The 17,850-nt window shown below is 46.1% G+C and overlaps 1 protein-coding gene across 2 annotated transcripts in view; it reads left to right on the forward strand.

The window, feature by feature from the left end:
• The window catches only part of SORL1 (sortilin related receptor 1), a gene marked incomplete at its 3' end in the record, with an annotated part of 162,909 nt that overhangs the window by 77,484 nt on the left and 67,575 nt on the right, over positions 1–17,850 (forward strand). For both annotated transcript variants that reach the window (XM_082626509.1, XM_082626508.1), the window contains exons 13-20: positions 2,189–2,367; positions 3,850–4,036; positions 7,692–7,820; positions 8,665–8,750; positions 12,024–12,196; positions 13,283–13,414; positions 15,261–15,352; positions 16,893–17,139. In XM_082626509.1, coding sequence (XP_082482635.1) covers positions 2,189–2,367; positions 3,850–4,036; positions 7,692–7,820; positions 8,665–8,750; positions 12,024–12,196; positions 13,283–13,414; positions 15,261–15,352; positions 16,893–17,139 — 1,225 coding nt within the window. The remainder of the gene's footprint in view (positions 1–2,188; positions 2,368–3,849; positions 4,037–7,691; positions 7,821–8,664; positions 8,751–12,023; positions 12,197–13,282; positions 13,415–15,260; positions 15,353–16,892; positions 17,140–17,850) is intronic.

Below are 17,850 nucleotides of genomic sequence, written 5' to 3' on the forward strand. Positions count from 1 at the left end.
TGTCTCCAAAATTTTGAAAAAGCACTTTTTTTAAAATGCACAGTTTATTCTTAGGTTCAGGGCTGTACTCGGCCAGGCACCTGCTCTTTAGTCTCATTAATATGTTATGGTCAAAGTCTGCTGGGAACTTCTCAAGAAATGGGATGATTCATTTCCTGAGGCTATCTCGGGGTCGAGGAGCTGTTAAGTAGAATTACCTAGGCGGTGTGCAAATAGGCAGACTTCCGGCATTATCACACGGATAGCTCCCATCATGTCTGGTTAATAGGCTGACTCTGCTGGTTCAGTTTGCTTTAAAGATGGCACTAAGCCTTTCACTCATCACCCTGCTACAAGAAAGAGATTTAATGAGTTACCTTATCCCCGTGTCTGCTTCATAGTTAGCTTAAACCAAAAGCATATCAGCCAGAAGAGAAGTTCTCCTCTTAGGAAATCTGTGGAGGAGATTGCTTAGTCCCCATAGCCCTGTAGCCCCACCACGAGGTTTAACCCATAGCGCTTCTTGCAGAAGTACCAATTTTAGTAATCTCAAGACAAGAGGAAGTGTTTGGATTGAATGATGTTGTAAAAAGAACTACATCAAGTATTAAGATCCTGAGTGAGTAAAACTACTAACTCAAAAACATGGGAAAAGTGAAAGAAAAATTTTGTATATATTTGGATTTGAGAGACCCAGTAGCTCTGTGACCCTCATGAACCCCCTCTTAATTGAGTGGTTTTTCATGGTGAGCATCTCACCAGCTTACTGGGTGATGAAGCAAATATCAGGCACACCTTCCTCTCCTTCTCCTCTTCAATACAAAAGATAATTTGAAATCAATACAGTTACTTCAGTGCTGCTTTTTTTTTTTTCCTCAAGGGCTCGCTTTCTTGTTCTGATGTAGTCTGTCTTGGAGACTTTTCTCAGGACACACTTTCCTCCAACTTTTTAATTTTTAAGACTATGGGAAAAGTTGGAAAAATTGTATAAAAATTACTCATGTGACCTTCCCCTACAGCTCCCATAACAATCACCAATTGTTAACATTTTGTCCGTTTGCTCTGCTTTTGCCATCTGTCCTATGTCATCTTTCTATCCAGCCATCCGTCCAGCCATCCATCTGTCCAGCCACCCTTTTTTTTGGGGGAATCATTTGAAAGAAAGTTGCAGCTATTGTGCCCCTTTATAGCTAAATACTTAAACATATACATATCTCCAGGAAGTTAGGGTATTTTCCTACACAATCAGAATGCCATTATCACACCCAAGAAAATGATCATGAACTCAGTATTACTTATAGACTATGATATTTTCTCAGTTGTCCTTTACTATTTGTAGCTGCTGTTTTTTTTTTTTTTTTTTCTAATCCAGGATTCAGTCCATGTTTACATATCGCATTTGGTTATTATACCTCTTTAGTCTCTTTTAATCTATAACAAGCCCTCTGCCTCTTTGGTTGGTTGGTTGGTTGGTTGGTTTTTCATGGCCTTGATGTTTTGAAGAATCCAGACCAGTTGTCATGTAGAAAGTTCCACATTCTGAATTTGTCCAATCGCATGGAATAGTAGTGCCTAGATGATGTGGTATCCTCGGTGCTTTATCCAGGAGGTACACGATGTCAGGTTGAACCACTGTGAGTGACGCTAAGTTTGTCGAGGGTTGTACCTCAGATTGTCTGCTGTAAATTACATTTCCCCCTTTGCAGTGAGTGTGAGTTGATATCTTTAGACCGTGTGAACACTCTGGTCCTCTTGTCTGACTCGGTTGTTACAGTGGGGGGTTATAGTACAGTCACTTTTCTCCTCTGTCATTGTTTTCAACATTTATTAGGTAGCACTGTAGTATAATAAAAAAAAAAAATTCCCTCCTCCCTTTCTCTTCCCTTTTGGTATCATTTAGAGACCCATGCCCTATTTTCATTCAGTGTATTATCTGTTACCATCATTTCTCTTTGTTAAGTTCATATTTTCCCAGACTGGCCAGTTGGAGCCCCATCAAGTTGGCTCCCACGTCCTTTTGGGTCATCGGCATCCATCTGTGAGCACTTCCCCGCTTCCTGGCACAACCTTAAACTTGCCCGGCTTTAGCCCAGTATCAGCCACTTCTCCAAGGAGCCCCGGTTCCTCTTACAGATGGATGTTATCTGGAAACCAAGCTCTTGCCCCAGAGACTTTAACCGCAAGGATCCTTTTACTTGCATTTGGGCAGGTACAGCACCAACGAAGGGGAGACCTGGAAAACATTCATCTTCTCCGAGAAGCCGGTGTTTGTGTACGGGCTCCTCACGGAGCCTGGCGAGAAGAGCACTGTCTTCACCATCTTTGGCTCCAACAAAGAGAACATCCACAGCTGGCTGATCCTCCAGGTCAATGCCACGGATGCCTTGGGTAAGCTGATGCCTCCTCGGCCCTTTGCATGGAAATACCTATTGACCAAAGCATCAGCTTAGATACTGTGCCCTGGGGGGAGTTTGTGATCCATTGAAGAAGGTGGGCACATATGCAGTAAGTGAATGAGAGACTCAGAGGCAGTTGCTCGGGCAGTTGTTAATAGGGCCACGTGTTGTCTTTTGTATCCTCGTTTCCTGTGCGGTCACGGGCACAGGGCAGGCTTACGTATATGTGTGCCGAACATGTGAATGAGTGAATGCTTGGAAAACATACTTCCAAATTAGCAGTTCCAGTTTGGCAAATTCAGTGGGCAACTACTACTAGTGACGCAGGGTCCTCTCAGAGCTGTCTGGGGTCTCATCACCATCTGCCAGCCCAGACCCAGGACCTGTAAATAAGCGAGCAGGGAGAGTGAACCTCCTTATCCTACTTCTTCCTTCCTCACCCCCATGTAACCCTGCCCTCGGCAACTTCTCTGCTTTGGCTGACATTATTCCAGCTGCCTGGAATGCCCCTTGGGCTCAGTTTCCACGGGTTGAAATCCTTCTCATGGATCAGATTCCAATGCCCTTGACTGCTAATCCCAACCAAAAGATCTCCCCTCTTCTCTATGTCCCTAGCATACGTGTACCCATCACACCTTGAATTACAAATTTGTGTCTGTCACTCTGGGTGTGTCCTCTCCCATCAACTAGATCATAGGTCTTTAGACACAAGAACCTGCCCTGTGCATATTTATATTCTACCCACTGGACGGCCTGATAACCTTATTGTCAGCAAGGGTTTAATAACTGCTTGCTGATTGGAATGGTGTTGACAGTAGTTCATCAATTTCAGGCAGCATTTAATCTAACCAAAGACACACATATGAGAAAGACATAAACTACCAGTATAGACATTGGTGTACCTTGGAATTCCTGTAGAAACCACTCTGCTTAAATTTCGAGTGGATGTGGGTAGATGGAATGACTGTCCAGGTCGTCTGACCAGTTCTCAGCCTCCTTTCATGAAGATCCCATACCTTCCGAGCAGTGACAGCGAATTCTCTTGCTCGTGGGCCACACTACCAGATGCGTCCATGCTGCCTTGGGAAGCAGGCAGGGGTCAGTACTCCTGAGTGATACCATCTCTCAGGGATTCAGCCTCTACCTAACTCCCTGGAGATAAACGCCTCTGGGTACCTGTTTCTAAAGGAAACTGCAGAATCTGCTAAACTCTTTCAGAAATGTAGACAGTGAGCACCAAGGCTGCTTGCTTCTTCCCATCTTTCTCAGATGGACATCCGTGTTTCAGGGGACGCCAGGGGGCTGCTGACCGGCCTCAGAGCTGGCTGATTAGAGGGGCAGGCTGGCTCCGGAGGCCTGCACACCCGCTGGGCAGTAATGGGAGTCACGGGAAGTGGGTGGCTGGGCTGCGGGGCGGGCAGGGCAGGAAACCCTGTGTGGGTCTGCCTGTAATGCCGCATTTCCTCCTCCTCAGGGGTTCCCTGCACAGAGAACGACTACAAGCTCTGGTCCCCGTCTGATGAGCGGGGCAGCGAGTGTCTGCTAGGGCACAAGACTGTTTTCAAACGAAGGATCCCCCACGCCACGTGCTTTAACGGAGAAGACTTCGACCGGCCGGTGGTCCTGTCCAACTGCTCCTGTACCCGACAGGACTATGAATGGTGGGTTCTACATCCATGCCAGGGACTGAGTTCTATTCTGGTCACTCACCGGTGTGGGAAACAGACTAGGGCGTGTTCCCTTCCCCTGAAGAAAGGGAGGGAATCATAGGGAACAAATATTTATTAAGCATCTCCTATGAACCCGGAACCGTGCTAGGCACTGTTTATACAGGGTATTCCATTTAGTTGTTACAGCTGTGTGATGTGGTGGAGGTGTGACACCCAGGCAAGTTGCAGTGGTTTATGCAGGAATGGATCACTCTGGGATTTGTTTCTACGAGGGCAACCCAAGAAAGGAACACGCTGAACGTTCGATTGTAGATAACTCCTTTTTGTTAGGAGCCCTATTCTAGAGGGAATTTGTTTCTTTATCTGAAACGAGGGGGGGTTAGTGTTTTATATATATATATATATACATTTGTATATTCATTAGTCCTTGAGTAAAATATCCAAGGCACTGCTTGACATTGTGGAAGAAATGACAGGCACACAAATCATTGTAACAGGAGACGGGAAGATGCAGGTACCTTGGAGGAGGAACGGGTGCTTTTACTGGGATTATTGATAGGAAACGGGAGACTGGAATTTGCTGCTGGGGAGTCAGGAAATCTCTGGAGGCAACACTGTTTGAGATGGGCTTTAAGGAAGAAGCATCTGGATACGTGACTGGAGCGTTCCAGGAAGATGCAGCGGCAGCGTGAAGGTGTGGAAACAGGAAAGTGTAGTTGGTGGTTTAGTTTGGATGCCTGTTGGGTGTATGACTGGGGGTCAGTGAGTGGAGATGAGGCTGAAAAGAGAGAGAATACGGTGGGGTGGAGACTCGGGCGTGGACCATATTTTGTAAACAGGAGGATGTCTTTGGAGGCTTTTGAGGAGAGTTGATGACCAGAACAGAGCTTAGCTTTAGGAAGATGATGCTAGCAGTAGAGACATAGGGTCTCAGGGGCCGTAGACAGTCCCCCAGTCTGTGATCCAGCATGAAATCATTCCAGATTTGCAGGGCTCTCAGTAGAGCACGGGTACTTGTCATAAGCACAGAACTCATTTTTCAGTGGTTGCCGAAGCATAAAGAAACCAAAGGTTGCTTTGGGAAGCCACACTTATCTTGGCTAAAGCCAGAAACCTTGGATGCGTTCTAGTCCAGAGGTGGGAACAGGGCCATAGAGTAAACGTTTTAGGCTTTGCAGGCCATGTGGTCTCCGTTGCAGCTCCTCAGCTCTGCCTATGTATCAAGATTGCCGCCTAGATGAATGGGCGTGGCCGTGACCCAATGAAGCTTTATTTACAAAACAACCAACCAGATTCAGGCAATTCCGGTCCTAGACCAGTGCTTCTGAAACTTGAAGGTGCATGTGAATCATCTTGGATCTCATTAAAATGCAAGTCCTGACTTGGTTGTCCTGGGGCCCTGCAGTCGCCCTGGCTCCAGGTGACCCCGAGGCTGCTTCTCTGCAAAGCTACCCTCAGAGCAGCAGGGCTTTAGACAGCTGAAGACAAGCATCCTCTCCGAAAGCTGTGTGGTCCTAAGATAACAATGTAGACGCTTTCACGGCAGAAGCACAGAGCTGTTCAGTGTTCCCAGTGATGTCCGCTCAGTGCCCCTCTGCTGCTTTCTGCCCTCCCTTAGAGAACCCTAAATGGTAATGCTAATCGGAGGGAATTTTGCTGGTCTGAGGTCTCCCTGCCGACTGGATTGAGACTTCGGGGACCCTGATCATAGAAAAGATTACAAGCCCTCTCTCCTCCCTCTTTTATCCCCATTAAATACTTGAAAATAAGACAAAATGAAGGATATGTGAGAAAATCTAACAAATCTTGATTTTTTTTTTGATGACCACTGTTATGCTTTTTCTCTAAAATCATTGTTTTCCTCTAAAATCCCCCCAAAACAGCCATAGCAACAACCAAAAGCAAAAGCCAAGGGCCTGGCCCCCATGGGTCTACCACACCCACTCAGCTAAAACCCACTGGAGGCTGAGACCAGGAAACAGCCTGCCCTGCCCCTCTTGGACTTGGGCTTTGGGCCAGATGGGATTGTGGGGTGATGACCATGCAAATGGTGAAGGGTGTGTTTCAGGGCATCCTGTAGTTCCTCTGTTTGCTGTAGCTTCTAGAAAGGAACCAGCCTGACTGCATGGCTCTTGGAAAGCTTTGGTGGCACTGGCCTGTGGCAGTGGGGACGGCAGGGTCTGACATGGACATGAAGAGAGGAAGTGAGAATCGGCGAGCTCCCAGTGTCTGTCCATTGGTCCTGCTCCTGAGGGACAGCTGTACTTACTTCCAATAGTCCTTTCGGGCCTCCGTGGGAAGCACAGTTACTTGCCTATATGTTCCCTGAGTAGTTTCTTCAGGAGTAGTTTCTTGTACATCTTTATATTCCCCCAGGTTGCCAGTAAGAGTGGTTTTCAAACTCTTGACTGCAACTCCTAGTAAGCAATGTATTTTATAGTGTGATCCTGTACCTACACATATTTGTGTATGTAGACACGTACACACATCTATGTAAACAGAAGTTCTATGAGGTAAGATTTACTTTCAAGTGCAATGAATTTTGCAATTTCTTTGTGGGGAGGGGAGGAAGCAGGTCTGCACCCTCCAATATGCTTTCACAGCCCACTAGGTCATGACCTATAGTTTGAAAAAACTGCCCAAGAAGAGTACTTTGCCATTGGAGTAATTAATGCTCTGCTTAGTCCCCCAAAAGGTTTAAAGCAGCCATTCCATAAAAATGTACTGGATTTAATGAATGGAACGTGTTTGGTACAGTAATAGAACTGCTCCCTTCTGAAAAATGCTCTACAGGGTTCTAAATGTGGACTGTGATGTAATAAGTACACGAACCACTTTGCCCTGTACCTGTTAATACTTTTCCTGTAGTAGGTGTTATACTTAATAGAGTAAGTGAAGGCTTTTGGGTAAAGCACATCAACAGGGAAAGTCCCTTTGGATTACGAGTTTATGGTTTGGGCCAGACCGTGGCAAGTACAGCTGCCTCGTTTTAGAGCCGTCCACTCACGCAGACAAGGGCAGGGCCAAGACTAGACCTGGGACCCCTTGCTTCCTACCCCAGGGCTCTGCCTGGCTAGCTGGCCAGTGTGGAAGAGATGTGGTCCCCAAATTGCAGAAGGTCTGTGGACTCAAGGTCTGGGTCCCGAAGTGCACGAGGAGGCCCCCATGGTGATTTTAGGGAGTAGGTGGACATGCTGTTAAATAACATTGAATCCTTAGTTTAGAAAAAAGACGGTTCCTTTAAATTTCTCTTTTAATCCTTCCAGTCATGTCAAGGAGAAAGTCTCACTGGATGCTAGTAATTCTTCACATTTGCCAATTGCTTTTAACAAAGAGAGGGCAGGCCCAGAGTCTCTGGGCAGGGAACTGGGTCCAGCTAAAAAAATTCAGTATTATTTTGTCTTTGGCATCATGATCTGTCTCGTTTCTGTCTATTTATGGCACATGATAATGGTTTTCCAATTATGGCTCTGTTATAAAGTTTCTTTTGAAAATGCATTAGTGTAAAATAGTACTCGTTAAAGGGACATGTTGAGTAACTTACAGGACAGGTGGTGGGCAGTAGGGTGGACGTTGCAAGGGAGGGTCCCAAAATACCTGAAGTGTGTCAACCAGCAGCCTTACCGAGCCCCAATTGCCTTTTCAGTGACTTCGGCTTCAAGATGAGTGAAGATTTGTTATTAGAGGTTTGTGTTCCGGATCCTGAGTTTTCTGGGAAGTCACACTCCCCTCCTGTGCCTTGTCCTGTGGGTTCTGCTTACAGGAGGACCAGAGGGTATGTCTCACAGAGGTTGCCATGTCTGGGGCATGGCGGGTCTGCACTTGGCGTGGACAGCGCAGAGGACCACCTGGGTTCCTTGCATACTCTAAATGCCAGAATTCCAAGGCAGCAGGTTTCAGGTAGCTTGGGGGATATTTAAAACTGCGATGTTTGCAAACTCGTCTCCCCACCCTAGCCCCCGTGGGAAAAAATGCAAGTCTGTAAGCTTCTCTGCAACTCCAGTTGTTTCTGAAGTCATAAACTTCAGCCAGTGCACGTCTTCAGAGCATTGTGTTGAAGAGATACAGCTGACTCTTGAACAGTACACATTTGAAATGCATATAAGGTCCACTTACATGTGGATTTTCTTCAGTAAATATGATACCTGTATTTTCATTGTACAGATCTTTAAGTTAAGGTGGGGGAACGTTTGTGTTCGATGAGAGATCACAGTATGTAGAATCAAAAGAACTAGGGCTCTAGTCCTGATTCTATTCAGACTATTTGAGTTCCTGCCTTTGGGTGAGTCATTTATGAATTCCTTTGATTTTGAGGTAGAGGTAGCAGTACTACGTGGATTTTTACCTACAGTTGGGGGGGGTAGGTCAGCGCCCCTAACCCTGGAGCTGTTCAAGGATCAACGGTATATGTGAAACTCTTGCCTGGGACAGGGCTCCAAATTGTCTGGGCTGCCTCATTTATTTACAGGCAGAAGCAATTCAGAATGATTCAGCTTCCTTCTTCTTGCTCTGTAGGAAAATGAATAGATAAGCTGTATTGTCCATGGATGGGAAAATGTTCCTTTATGACTATTCTTTGATGTTTCTGACCTCTTGCTCTTGGGGGGGCGTGGTGACAGCTATCGGAAGATTTCTGGGGACACCTGCAGTGGAGGAGATGTTGAAGTACGCCTGGAAGGAGAGCTGGTGCCGTGTCCTTTGGCAGGTGAGACGTGGTTTCTTCCCTTTGTCTTGTCGAGACATTGTTGAAGCATTCCCGTGATCTCACCCGGCTCTTCAAACTTCCTGGAGGGAAAGAATGGGCATCTCAGAGCTCCCGTTTTCCTCTAAGCATGGTATCCAAACAACATTTATTTATAACCTTATGTTTTTATAGGAATGGAAGACATTTTCGGAGGGAAATCCCTTTTGTTCATTGAAAAATATTTATTTGGCATCTGTTGTATTCTAGGCGTGGGGGGCTGAGGGCACCCTTAGGCCTTCTGTGTGTTCCTTGATCTGTTTGTTTGTCATAGAAAGAGACTCATGGCTTTCTGGGAAATAGCTAAGTGATGTATCTTAATTTTTATAACAATAATTATGACTAATATTTTAATGGAATTTTACACATTTTAATGTACTTTTCCATGCGTTATCAGTTTAGTCCTTAGAACTACCCAGTGAAGCAGATATTATTAGCTCCATTTTTTTTTTTTTTTTAAATATGAGGAAGCGTGTTCAGAGGAGAGAGTTAAACAATTTATTTGAGGTCACACATCTGGTAAATGACAAAGCTAAAATTCAGACTCTAAGCCTCATGCTCTTCCTTGGTCATCACTCAAGTGGCAAATGAACGTCATTCCCACTCTTTAAGGTGACCATGTGCATGCTCATTGGGGGAAGCTTTTGCAGCAAGTGCACATGCTATAGAGGTATAATGTGTTCCAAACATTTCAAGTTGATTTGGTGGTGGTGGCACATGTTGAGGTATTTGTAATATAGACGTGAAATTATGATACCTTAACAAAGAGCTAATCTCTTAGCATCTTTCCTTTCTTTGCTCTGTTTCTAGTCTTTTGCATGTAGGGCTTCTCTTCCCTCTGAGCCCTCCCTCCTGCTCATGCCTCTTGGGGAAGGTGCGTGACTGGAGCTGGCTCCATTGGTGGTGGTGGCGTCTGACGGAACAGCCATCCGCGCCAAAGGAAGCATGAGCGAACAGCCTCGTCCTCCGCGGGCAGGGAAGAGCAGCCCTCTCCTGCTCACTGCTCGCCAGTTTGCCCTGGTGTTTTTCATGCTAAGCTCATTAGTCCCTTAATTTAATCTTCCATCATTACTGAGTAATTAACATCCCTCACTGTGGAGACTTCAGAAGAACATGGCTTCAGCAGATTCCCACAAATGAGCAGATAATATTCAAACAGTCCCCTCACGAGAGCTTTATTGATGAGGGCTTGGGTGAGCAGGGTTTGAGTGATCGCTCTTAAGGGGCTGGAGTAGGTACTTTGGTAATAAATATTTCTGAAGGTAATTCAGCGAGGGACAAAACAGTTTGTTTAAAACTGTCTAAACCGGTAGGAAAGCTATTTTCTCTTCTGATAGGAGAAGATAGAATAGGGAATGAAGTGGAAAAATCTCATTTGTAGTGTAGGCCACCTCCTAAAGGTTTTTTTTTTTTAAAGCATGGAACAGAAGGCAGGGATGTACCAAGAAAGGAAAAGATGGTTTTATAGGACTCACGTGGAACCATAATATGTTTGCTAAGATGAGGTGATCTGGTCGTCTGGAAGCATTTTTTAAAGTGAAGTAATTTTTCTTCCTTTGAGATTAGGATAATAATGCACATCTCTAGGCTGGGCTCATGTATGGCTGGGATTTACCAAGAATTCTATTTCTTTTCTAAGTTAAGAATTACACACAAAATGCTGTCTGTTCCTCTACACCCAATCCTAAGGCAGGTGTTTCAGGACTCAGACTCTACTCAAAAGGCACTAGTTGGTTAGAAGGAAAAAAAAAAACAAAAACCCAAAGCAACAGAATGAGGTTTCTAGATGGTAGAGAGATGTGGGGTGAAGGGCTTGCTGCTGTGAATGTGTCTCCGCATCTCCACGTGGCAGCTGCCATGAGAATCCTTGATTCCAACGTCATTTACAAGCTCGGCACTTTTTATCTTGACTATTCCATCCCCTGGGAATTACAGTGGGAAGGTTTTCTTGCAAACCAAAGGGAGGCGTTTGTTATCATGTGGTGGTAGCTTAGATACTTTTGAAGTGAAGTAATACTGAAGGAAAAGAAGTCAAATTTACCTTTGGTAAAAAATAGTAGGTAGACTTATATTTTGGGGGTGCATTATCTATATTGAAGCCTTTATAAAGCAGAGGTGGCTGGACATGTTAACTCGTTGAATGAATGGGATGAGAGAGAGAGAAAATAACCACAGTCACCGTGCAGGCATGCAGCAGACAGATCCAGATTTGCAACTTGGTCCCAGATGCAACATGTTGTCACAACGGATGCCCCAGATATGGATGCAGGTGTGTTGCTCATCTCCATTCCCTTGGAAGAATCTGGATGTTTTCCAGGCTGTTACCTAAGTGGAAAAGAGAGAGCACCAGCTCTTCACGTTCCTAGTTGTCTGACGTTAAGTCAGTCTCGTAAGCACTCTGGGCTTCTATTTCTATGTCTTGAAAAATGGCACCATTGGGTGTTAAAACATAGACTCTGGATCCAGACCATCCGAGTTCAAGTCTTGGTTCTGCCACTTACTAGCTGTGTGACCTTGAGTGGGTTACTTAACCTCTTGGCTCTCAGTTTTCTCATTTGTAAAATCAAGTTAATAGTAGTTCTTCCATTATACAGTTGTTACTGGGATCAAACAATGTCTGGTACATTAGTATGTGCGTTGTGTAAGTATTTAAGTAGAAACAGAATCTTTGTGATGATTGTGTTGTAAAACATTTTGTAGGTGGCCAAGAATGTATTATTGCTTTGAAAATATCGTAGGGTGATATAATTGCTCTATGTCATTGTGAACAATGTTGAATGGGTGAGTAAATAGATTAGGAAACTTAGCTGTAAGTCTTCAGCGACTTGGGGTCTCTAGTCAACAAGATTATGATGCCACATGATGCAGTCCTGTGATGAGGAGGAACGTGCTGATTGGTGTAATTATTTTGTCAAGTGTGACCAAAACTTTTAGGCCAAGCTCTGAAGAATAGCTATTGGAGCATGACGACTGGAGGGAATCTAGATTTTTAAAAAATGTAACAAGTAGACACTTTGCAAAGGAAACAGAGATTCACGGGAGTTTAAGAAACTTGCCCAAGGCAGAAATGTGATTCCTTTACCCACCTTCTAAGTCTGGATTCCTACGTTCTCACTTGACCCACGCCACGTGCAGTGGCTCTGAGGTTTATGGGTGAGAAAAAAGAGGGTCAGACGTGCGAGGACTCGTCCAGCATCCCCAAGTCCGGCCCCCTGTCGTCTTTGTGTGTCTGTGCAGAGGAGAACGAGTTCATCCTGTACGCCATGCGCAAGTCCATCCACCGCTACGACTTGACCTCCGGAGCCACCGAGCAGTTGCCTCTCACCGGGCTGCGGGCAGCGGTGGCCCTGGACTTCGACTATGAGCGCAACTGCTTGTATTGGTCTGACCTGGCCTTAGACATCATCCAGGTGCGTCCACTCTGGGTCTGCTCCCGGGGGCTGTGCCTCGTGACTGCCCGGTCCTGGTAAGCTTCTTTCAGAGTGGCCCAAGGAGACGGGTATTGGAGGTTTTTAAGTTGTAACTCTTCTCAGGGCCAACGGATGACACTTTTCAGTTTTCTGTTTTAGTATGTTCTTTCCCTACCTACCTCTGTCCTTGTAGGAAGGACAGAGGGAGCTCCCAGTCTGTGGTATTGCTTATAAGTGAGGTCTCCCTTTACCTGCTGGGAAGATTTTAGGACTCGGTATATAACACTATTAGTCCCTCCCTATCGTACGCACTGCCTCGTTAGCATTCTTCTTTCCAAGCCGTGATATAGTAACACTTGACTTCTCCATAGTTCACGTAATTATCCATTTCAGCTATTCTGAGCACAGTCAAGAACCAGGAAGTAAGCTGTAAAAGTCGCCATGCAGGCCAGATAGATGGCTGTACACTCAGACCCATGCATTTTAAAGGAGAGCTATTTGATATTTATTCATTGCTTATTTAATCCTTTTAGAAAAGCAATTCCAGCAAGTTTTATCTGGATTTCCAACCCAACAGAAATATTACAGGGCCTGGGTATCCAAAGGGTTTGGTGGAGGGGTGGCAGTGACCACTGCCCGTTACTGTCCCAGCGACAGCACCTCATGGCTAGGAGCCTCCCGAGGGAGGAAAGACTTTTTATAAAAAGCAGACACAGGATTTTGAAAATAACAGCAGTCTGGTTTCGTTTATTTTAAAAGCAGACAGACTTATGCATTTTGGTCATCTCCACCTCATTACTGTGATACAGCACAGCTCAGTGACCGGTGTTCCCGATGATAATGCAAGGTGATATAAAAGATTCAGTTCTGTTTAGTTATTCTGTTGCAAACAGGAAGCCATAATCCATCTTAGAAATGCTTTTATTAAAAACCAGCTTCATGCGTCTGGAACACTTACGAATATAAAACATCTCCGCCCTCACCCTTCGAGCCAATTGAATAAGTGGGTTCCCATCGAAGGGACTGATCTGGCTGGAGGTCATTTGAACGTTTCACACCGTTTCTTCTTTCTTTCTTCCTCATCAGCGCCTCTGTTTAAACGGGAGTACAGGGCAAGAGGTGATCATCAGTTCTGGCCTGGAGACAGTAGAAGCCTTGGCTTTTGAACCCCTCAGCCAGTTACTTTACTGGGTGGATTCTGGCTTCAAAAAGATTGAGGTATGTCCTTAATTATGCAAGCAGGGGAGCCCCTGGGCTGTGAGCCAGATTTGACACAGAGGCAGGAGCCAGTGTGTCTAATTCCTCCGGAGGTTCCCTGAGAAATGCAGAGAATGGAGGTCCCGTGTGTGAACAGGGTGCCTGAATCTGTCAAACAGAGATTTCATTAAGATACCTGAATACTTATATTTGGGCTAGCAGAAGCGTAGAGTAGTAACAGCGATGATGATGATAATAATAGCGTTATTATAATGCCGTAACATCCACACTCGAGTATTATGCTGTCAATTAGCATAATGAAGATAATATCGTGATTGCCATCCTCTTCATTGTTATTATGATGAGAAGCCCTGTTGGAACCACTTTGCGTGAATTATTTGATTCACTTCCCACAGCCACCCTGTAAGGTAGGTGCTCCCGTATCCTCACGTCACCTATCTGCACCTGAGCTCCGCAGGGCACTGGGAGGGTAAGAAGTCATGGTCTCCTAGGCGTGCTCAACTCCTGCACGTTCCTGCTGACGCAGTGAGGGGCGCTGCCTCCGCACCTCTTTATACTGATTTCACTGGGGACACATGACTTGTGGTTTACTGGAAGGCACAGTAGAAGCAGAGAGACCCAGAGAGATGGGGGAAGTTGCATGACAAAAGCCACAGACTCGAGAGACAGACCTGGGATCAGTCTTTATTCTAGTAGCTAAGTGACTTGGGCAAGTTTCTTATCCCCTCTAAGCTTCAGTTTCTTCATCTGTAAGATGAGGCTTGCTTTATCCGCTCAGTCATTTGACAAGTGCCGTTTTCGGGCACGCTTCGTGCCAGGTATGGTTTTAGGTCGTGATGATAGAGCAGGAGGCAAGACACACAGGTCCCTGTGCTGAGAGAGATTAGGTTTTAGTGGAGGAAGCAAAATAATGAAGAAATAAGTCCATCCGTCCTATTGGTGCCACGTACTGCAAAGAGCATCAAATGGGGCAATGTGACTGTGTGACTGGGGAGAGGAAGTGTCTCGGCAGGGACATCTGAGCTGAGCCCTGATCGAGGAGGGGATCGTTGGAGTGTTCCCCTCACAGGGCGGTTGAGAGAAGGGAATGGAAAGGTGCACAGCGCTGGGCACACACTGAGCGGTGCATCGGTGGTCTCGTTATTACTCTTCCGCTCCTGTTTTTAATTGAGTGTGGTCGGCGCTCTGCTAGAAGGGTGCAGGTAAAGCTTCAGTGTCCACACGCGTCCACAGTGTACAACTCAGATACTGTGTGTGAAATGGTGTAAGAGTGGCTGCCCCTTGATCAAGGCGGCTCAGAAGGGTCAGCAGAGCAGGTGGGCCTGGGGGCGGATATGGCGGGAGCAGACGGGAGCAGGTATGTCAGGCTTGGGGAACCATGGGAAGGCCAGCCTCCGTAAAGTTGTAGGAGTCTGTGTGGAGGAGAGAATGTGGAGAGAGCAGAGTCTGTGGAGACTCTTCAACAGCAAGCCGGTGACGTTGAGAATTTGTTTTGTGGACAAAGCAGAGCCATTGGTGACTTTGGAGCTCGGAGCAGTGGAGGCGGGTGGAGTTAGTAAACACACTGTGAGCACTTACTTCATACAGGTCATCAAGCCCCCAGAACTGGGGGCACAGCTGGCACTGGCTCCGCTGTCAGACTGTGTGAGAATTGTCACCTGAGCCAGAGGAGGGAAGAACTCATTCTGGCTGGAGATCAGGGCAGGTTTCCAGATCAGTCTGTAGGGGAATCAGGCGGCCATAAAGGGACCCATCTGTAGGAGGGAGCCAAGTAGGAAACTTTGTAATGTGGGTCTTTTAAGGAGCTCAGACCCATCTTGGCCTTTTCGCCTCCTTTATTTGTCAGGTGGGGAATCCAGATGGCGACTTCCGACTCACGATTGTCAATTCCTCTGTGCTTGATCGGCCCAGGGCTCTGGTCCTCGTGCCCCAAGACGGGTAAGTGTGGTCCCAAAGGAAATCTGTGTGTGTCCAATGCTACAACAGACAGATTCTCATGGAAAGGCAAACTGCTGGACAGAAACTTGTTTCTAATGATTGTGGTTGAAATAGTCTATGACCTGCAAGTCTTGGAACCATGGCTTAGTTATCCTGGGCAACTAACTCCATCCCCTTTCCATTAGCAAGCATCAGAATCTCTGTAGGCACCCAGATGTCTCACAGCTGTGGGGTGTTTCTCTAACAAAAGGTAGTATTAAAAGTCTCTCTGGACATAGGCCAACATAGTTGGATATTATAGGGAGTCTTTATCTTGAGTTTAACGTGTGATACACACATTTAACCCCTTACTTCTTTTCTCTGCCCACCAGCTTGTGTTTTCTTACCAGCAATTTGTATGCATTTGGGAAATGCAGAGGTGCTTTTTATTAATTTATTATTAACTTAAGGAAACAGAGCTAAAAGAAATTCTGGATGAGGCTTTCTAGCATTTATGATTGAGAATTAGATCGATTTTTTTTTTTTTTTTTTTTTTTTTTTTTGCGGTATGCGGGCCTCTCACTGTTGTGGCCTCTCCCGTTGCAGAGCACAGGCTCCGGACGCGCAGGCCCAGCGGCCATGGCTCACGGGCCCAGCCGCTCCGCGGCATGTGGGATCCTCCCAGACCGGGGCACGAACCCGCATCCCCTGCATCGGCAGGCGGACTCTCAACCACTGCGCCACTAGGGAGGCCCTAGATCGATTTTTAAAAGAAAATTCTGAAAATAAGATATGCATTTGATTAAAAATATTAAAAGAGAGTAGAAGTTTATGAAATGAAAAATATTTGTTTCCTCCATTCTCTTAACTCTTCATCCTCACATTTCTTAGGGGTAATCATTGTTAACAGTTTCTTGGTTAACAGTTATCTTTCAGAGTTTATTTTTACCCATGTACATGTGTATGCCCTTTAAACACAGACACACACACACACACGTGCGCGCGTATCAGAAAGGATTATAGGATATTTACTATTCTGCATGTTTTAAAAATATTTAATATGGTTTGAAGATTGTTTTATGTGAGCACATGTAGATCTTTAGACATCATAATATTCTTTTGTGTGTACCATAATGTATCACTTTATAGATTAACATTTTTGTGTGTATACATGTATATACACCTAAATATATATGTGTATACACACCTATATATATTTTTTTGGCTAGTATGATCAATGCTGTGATGAACGTCTTTGCATAACTTGATTATATCCATAGATAAATTCCAATAAAAGAAATTGTGGGCCAAGTAATTAAGTGGCTTTACCTATTAGAATTAGAGATTATAATAACAATGCTGAACTAACTGACTGAATTCTTATGGCCCAGCCGCTCCATGGCATATGGGATCCTCCCCGACCGGGGCACGAACCCGTGTACCCCTCATTGCCAGGCGGACTCTCAACCACTGCGCCACCAGGGAAGCCCCTCAGGGCAGTTTTTGAACTCCCATTTCCCCAGTTCTGATGGGATGTGTGCTCTTCCCCGGTTTTGGCCAGGGTGATGTTCTGGACCGACTGGGGGGACATGAGGCCTGGCATTTACCGGAGCAACATGGATGGTTCGGCTGCCTATCGTCTTGTGTCAGAGGATGTGAAGTGGCCCAATGGCATCACCGTGGACGAGCGGTGGATCTACTGGACGGATGCCTACCTGGACTGCATCGAGCGGATCACTTTCAGTGGCCAGCAGCGCTCTGTCATCCTGGACAACCTCCCGCACCCTTATGCCATTGCCGTCTTTAAGGTGGGGCCTCACCTGTTCCAGCATTGGGCAACCTGTCAGTGTAGCTAGGAGCAGACCTAGGTGTAGAACCTGCTGTCTCCGGGTTTTTGCGGATATGCTTATCTAACTTAGAAAATCAGCTCATTTCTGAATTGGAGGCAGTTTCTTTCTGCCCATAGGGAGGGATGCCAGACGGAGCTGCCAGGGGTCCAGGGTGCCCACTGTTCACCTTTCAAAGTTTGAGGTTGTATCCCATGAGAATTCCTGGCTTGCCTTTCAGTATCGGTAGCCTCATTTTGGCTCTGTGTCTTTTTAAAAATTTTTTAATTTTTTGGCCGCATTGGGTCTTCGTTGCTGCGCACGGGCTTCTCTAGTTGCGGTGAGCTGGGGCTACTCGTCATTGCGGTGCGCGGGCTTCTCATCGCGGCGACTTCTCTTGTTGTGGAACACGGGCTGTAGGTGCGTGGGCTTCAGTAGTTGCAGCACGTGGGCTCGGTAGTTGCGGCATGTGGGCTTAGTTGCTACACAGCATGTGGGATCTTCCTGGACCAGGGATCAAACCCGTGTCCCCTGCATTGACAGGCAGATTCTTAACCACTGCGCCCCCAGGGAAGTCCCTGGCTCTGTGTCTTGGTCTCTTGTGAGGTTTGCTCTCTTCATTCCCTGATGTCTTGAGATGAGCCCTGTCCCACCTCTGCCTCCCGGGGGGCGGCCTGTCACTTGAGCTTCGAC

Source organism: Mesoplodon mirus (genome assembly GCF_964341445.2).
Source record: "Mesoplodon mirus genome assembly, chromosome: 7".
NCBI classification, from domain to species: Eukaryota; Metazoa; Chordata; class Mammalia; order Artiodactyla; family Ziphiidae; genus Mesoplodon; species Mesoplodon mirus.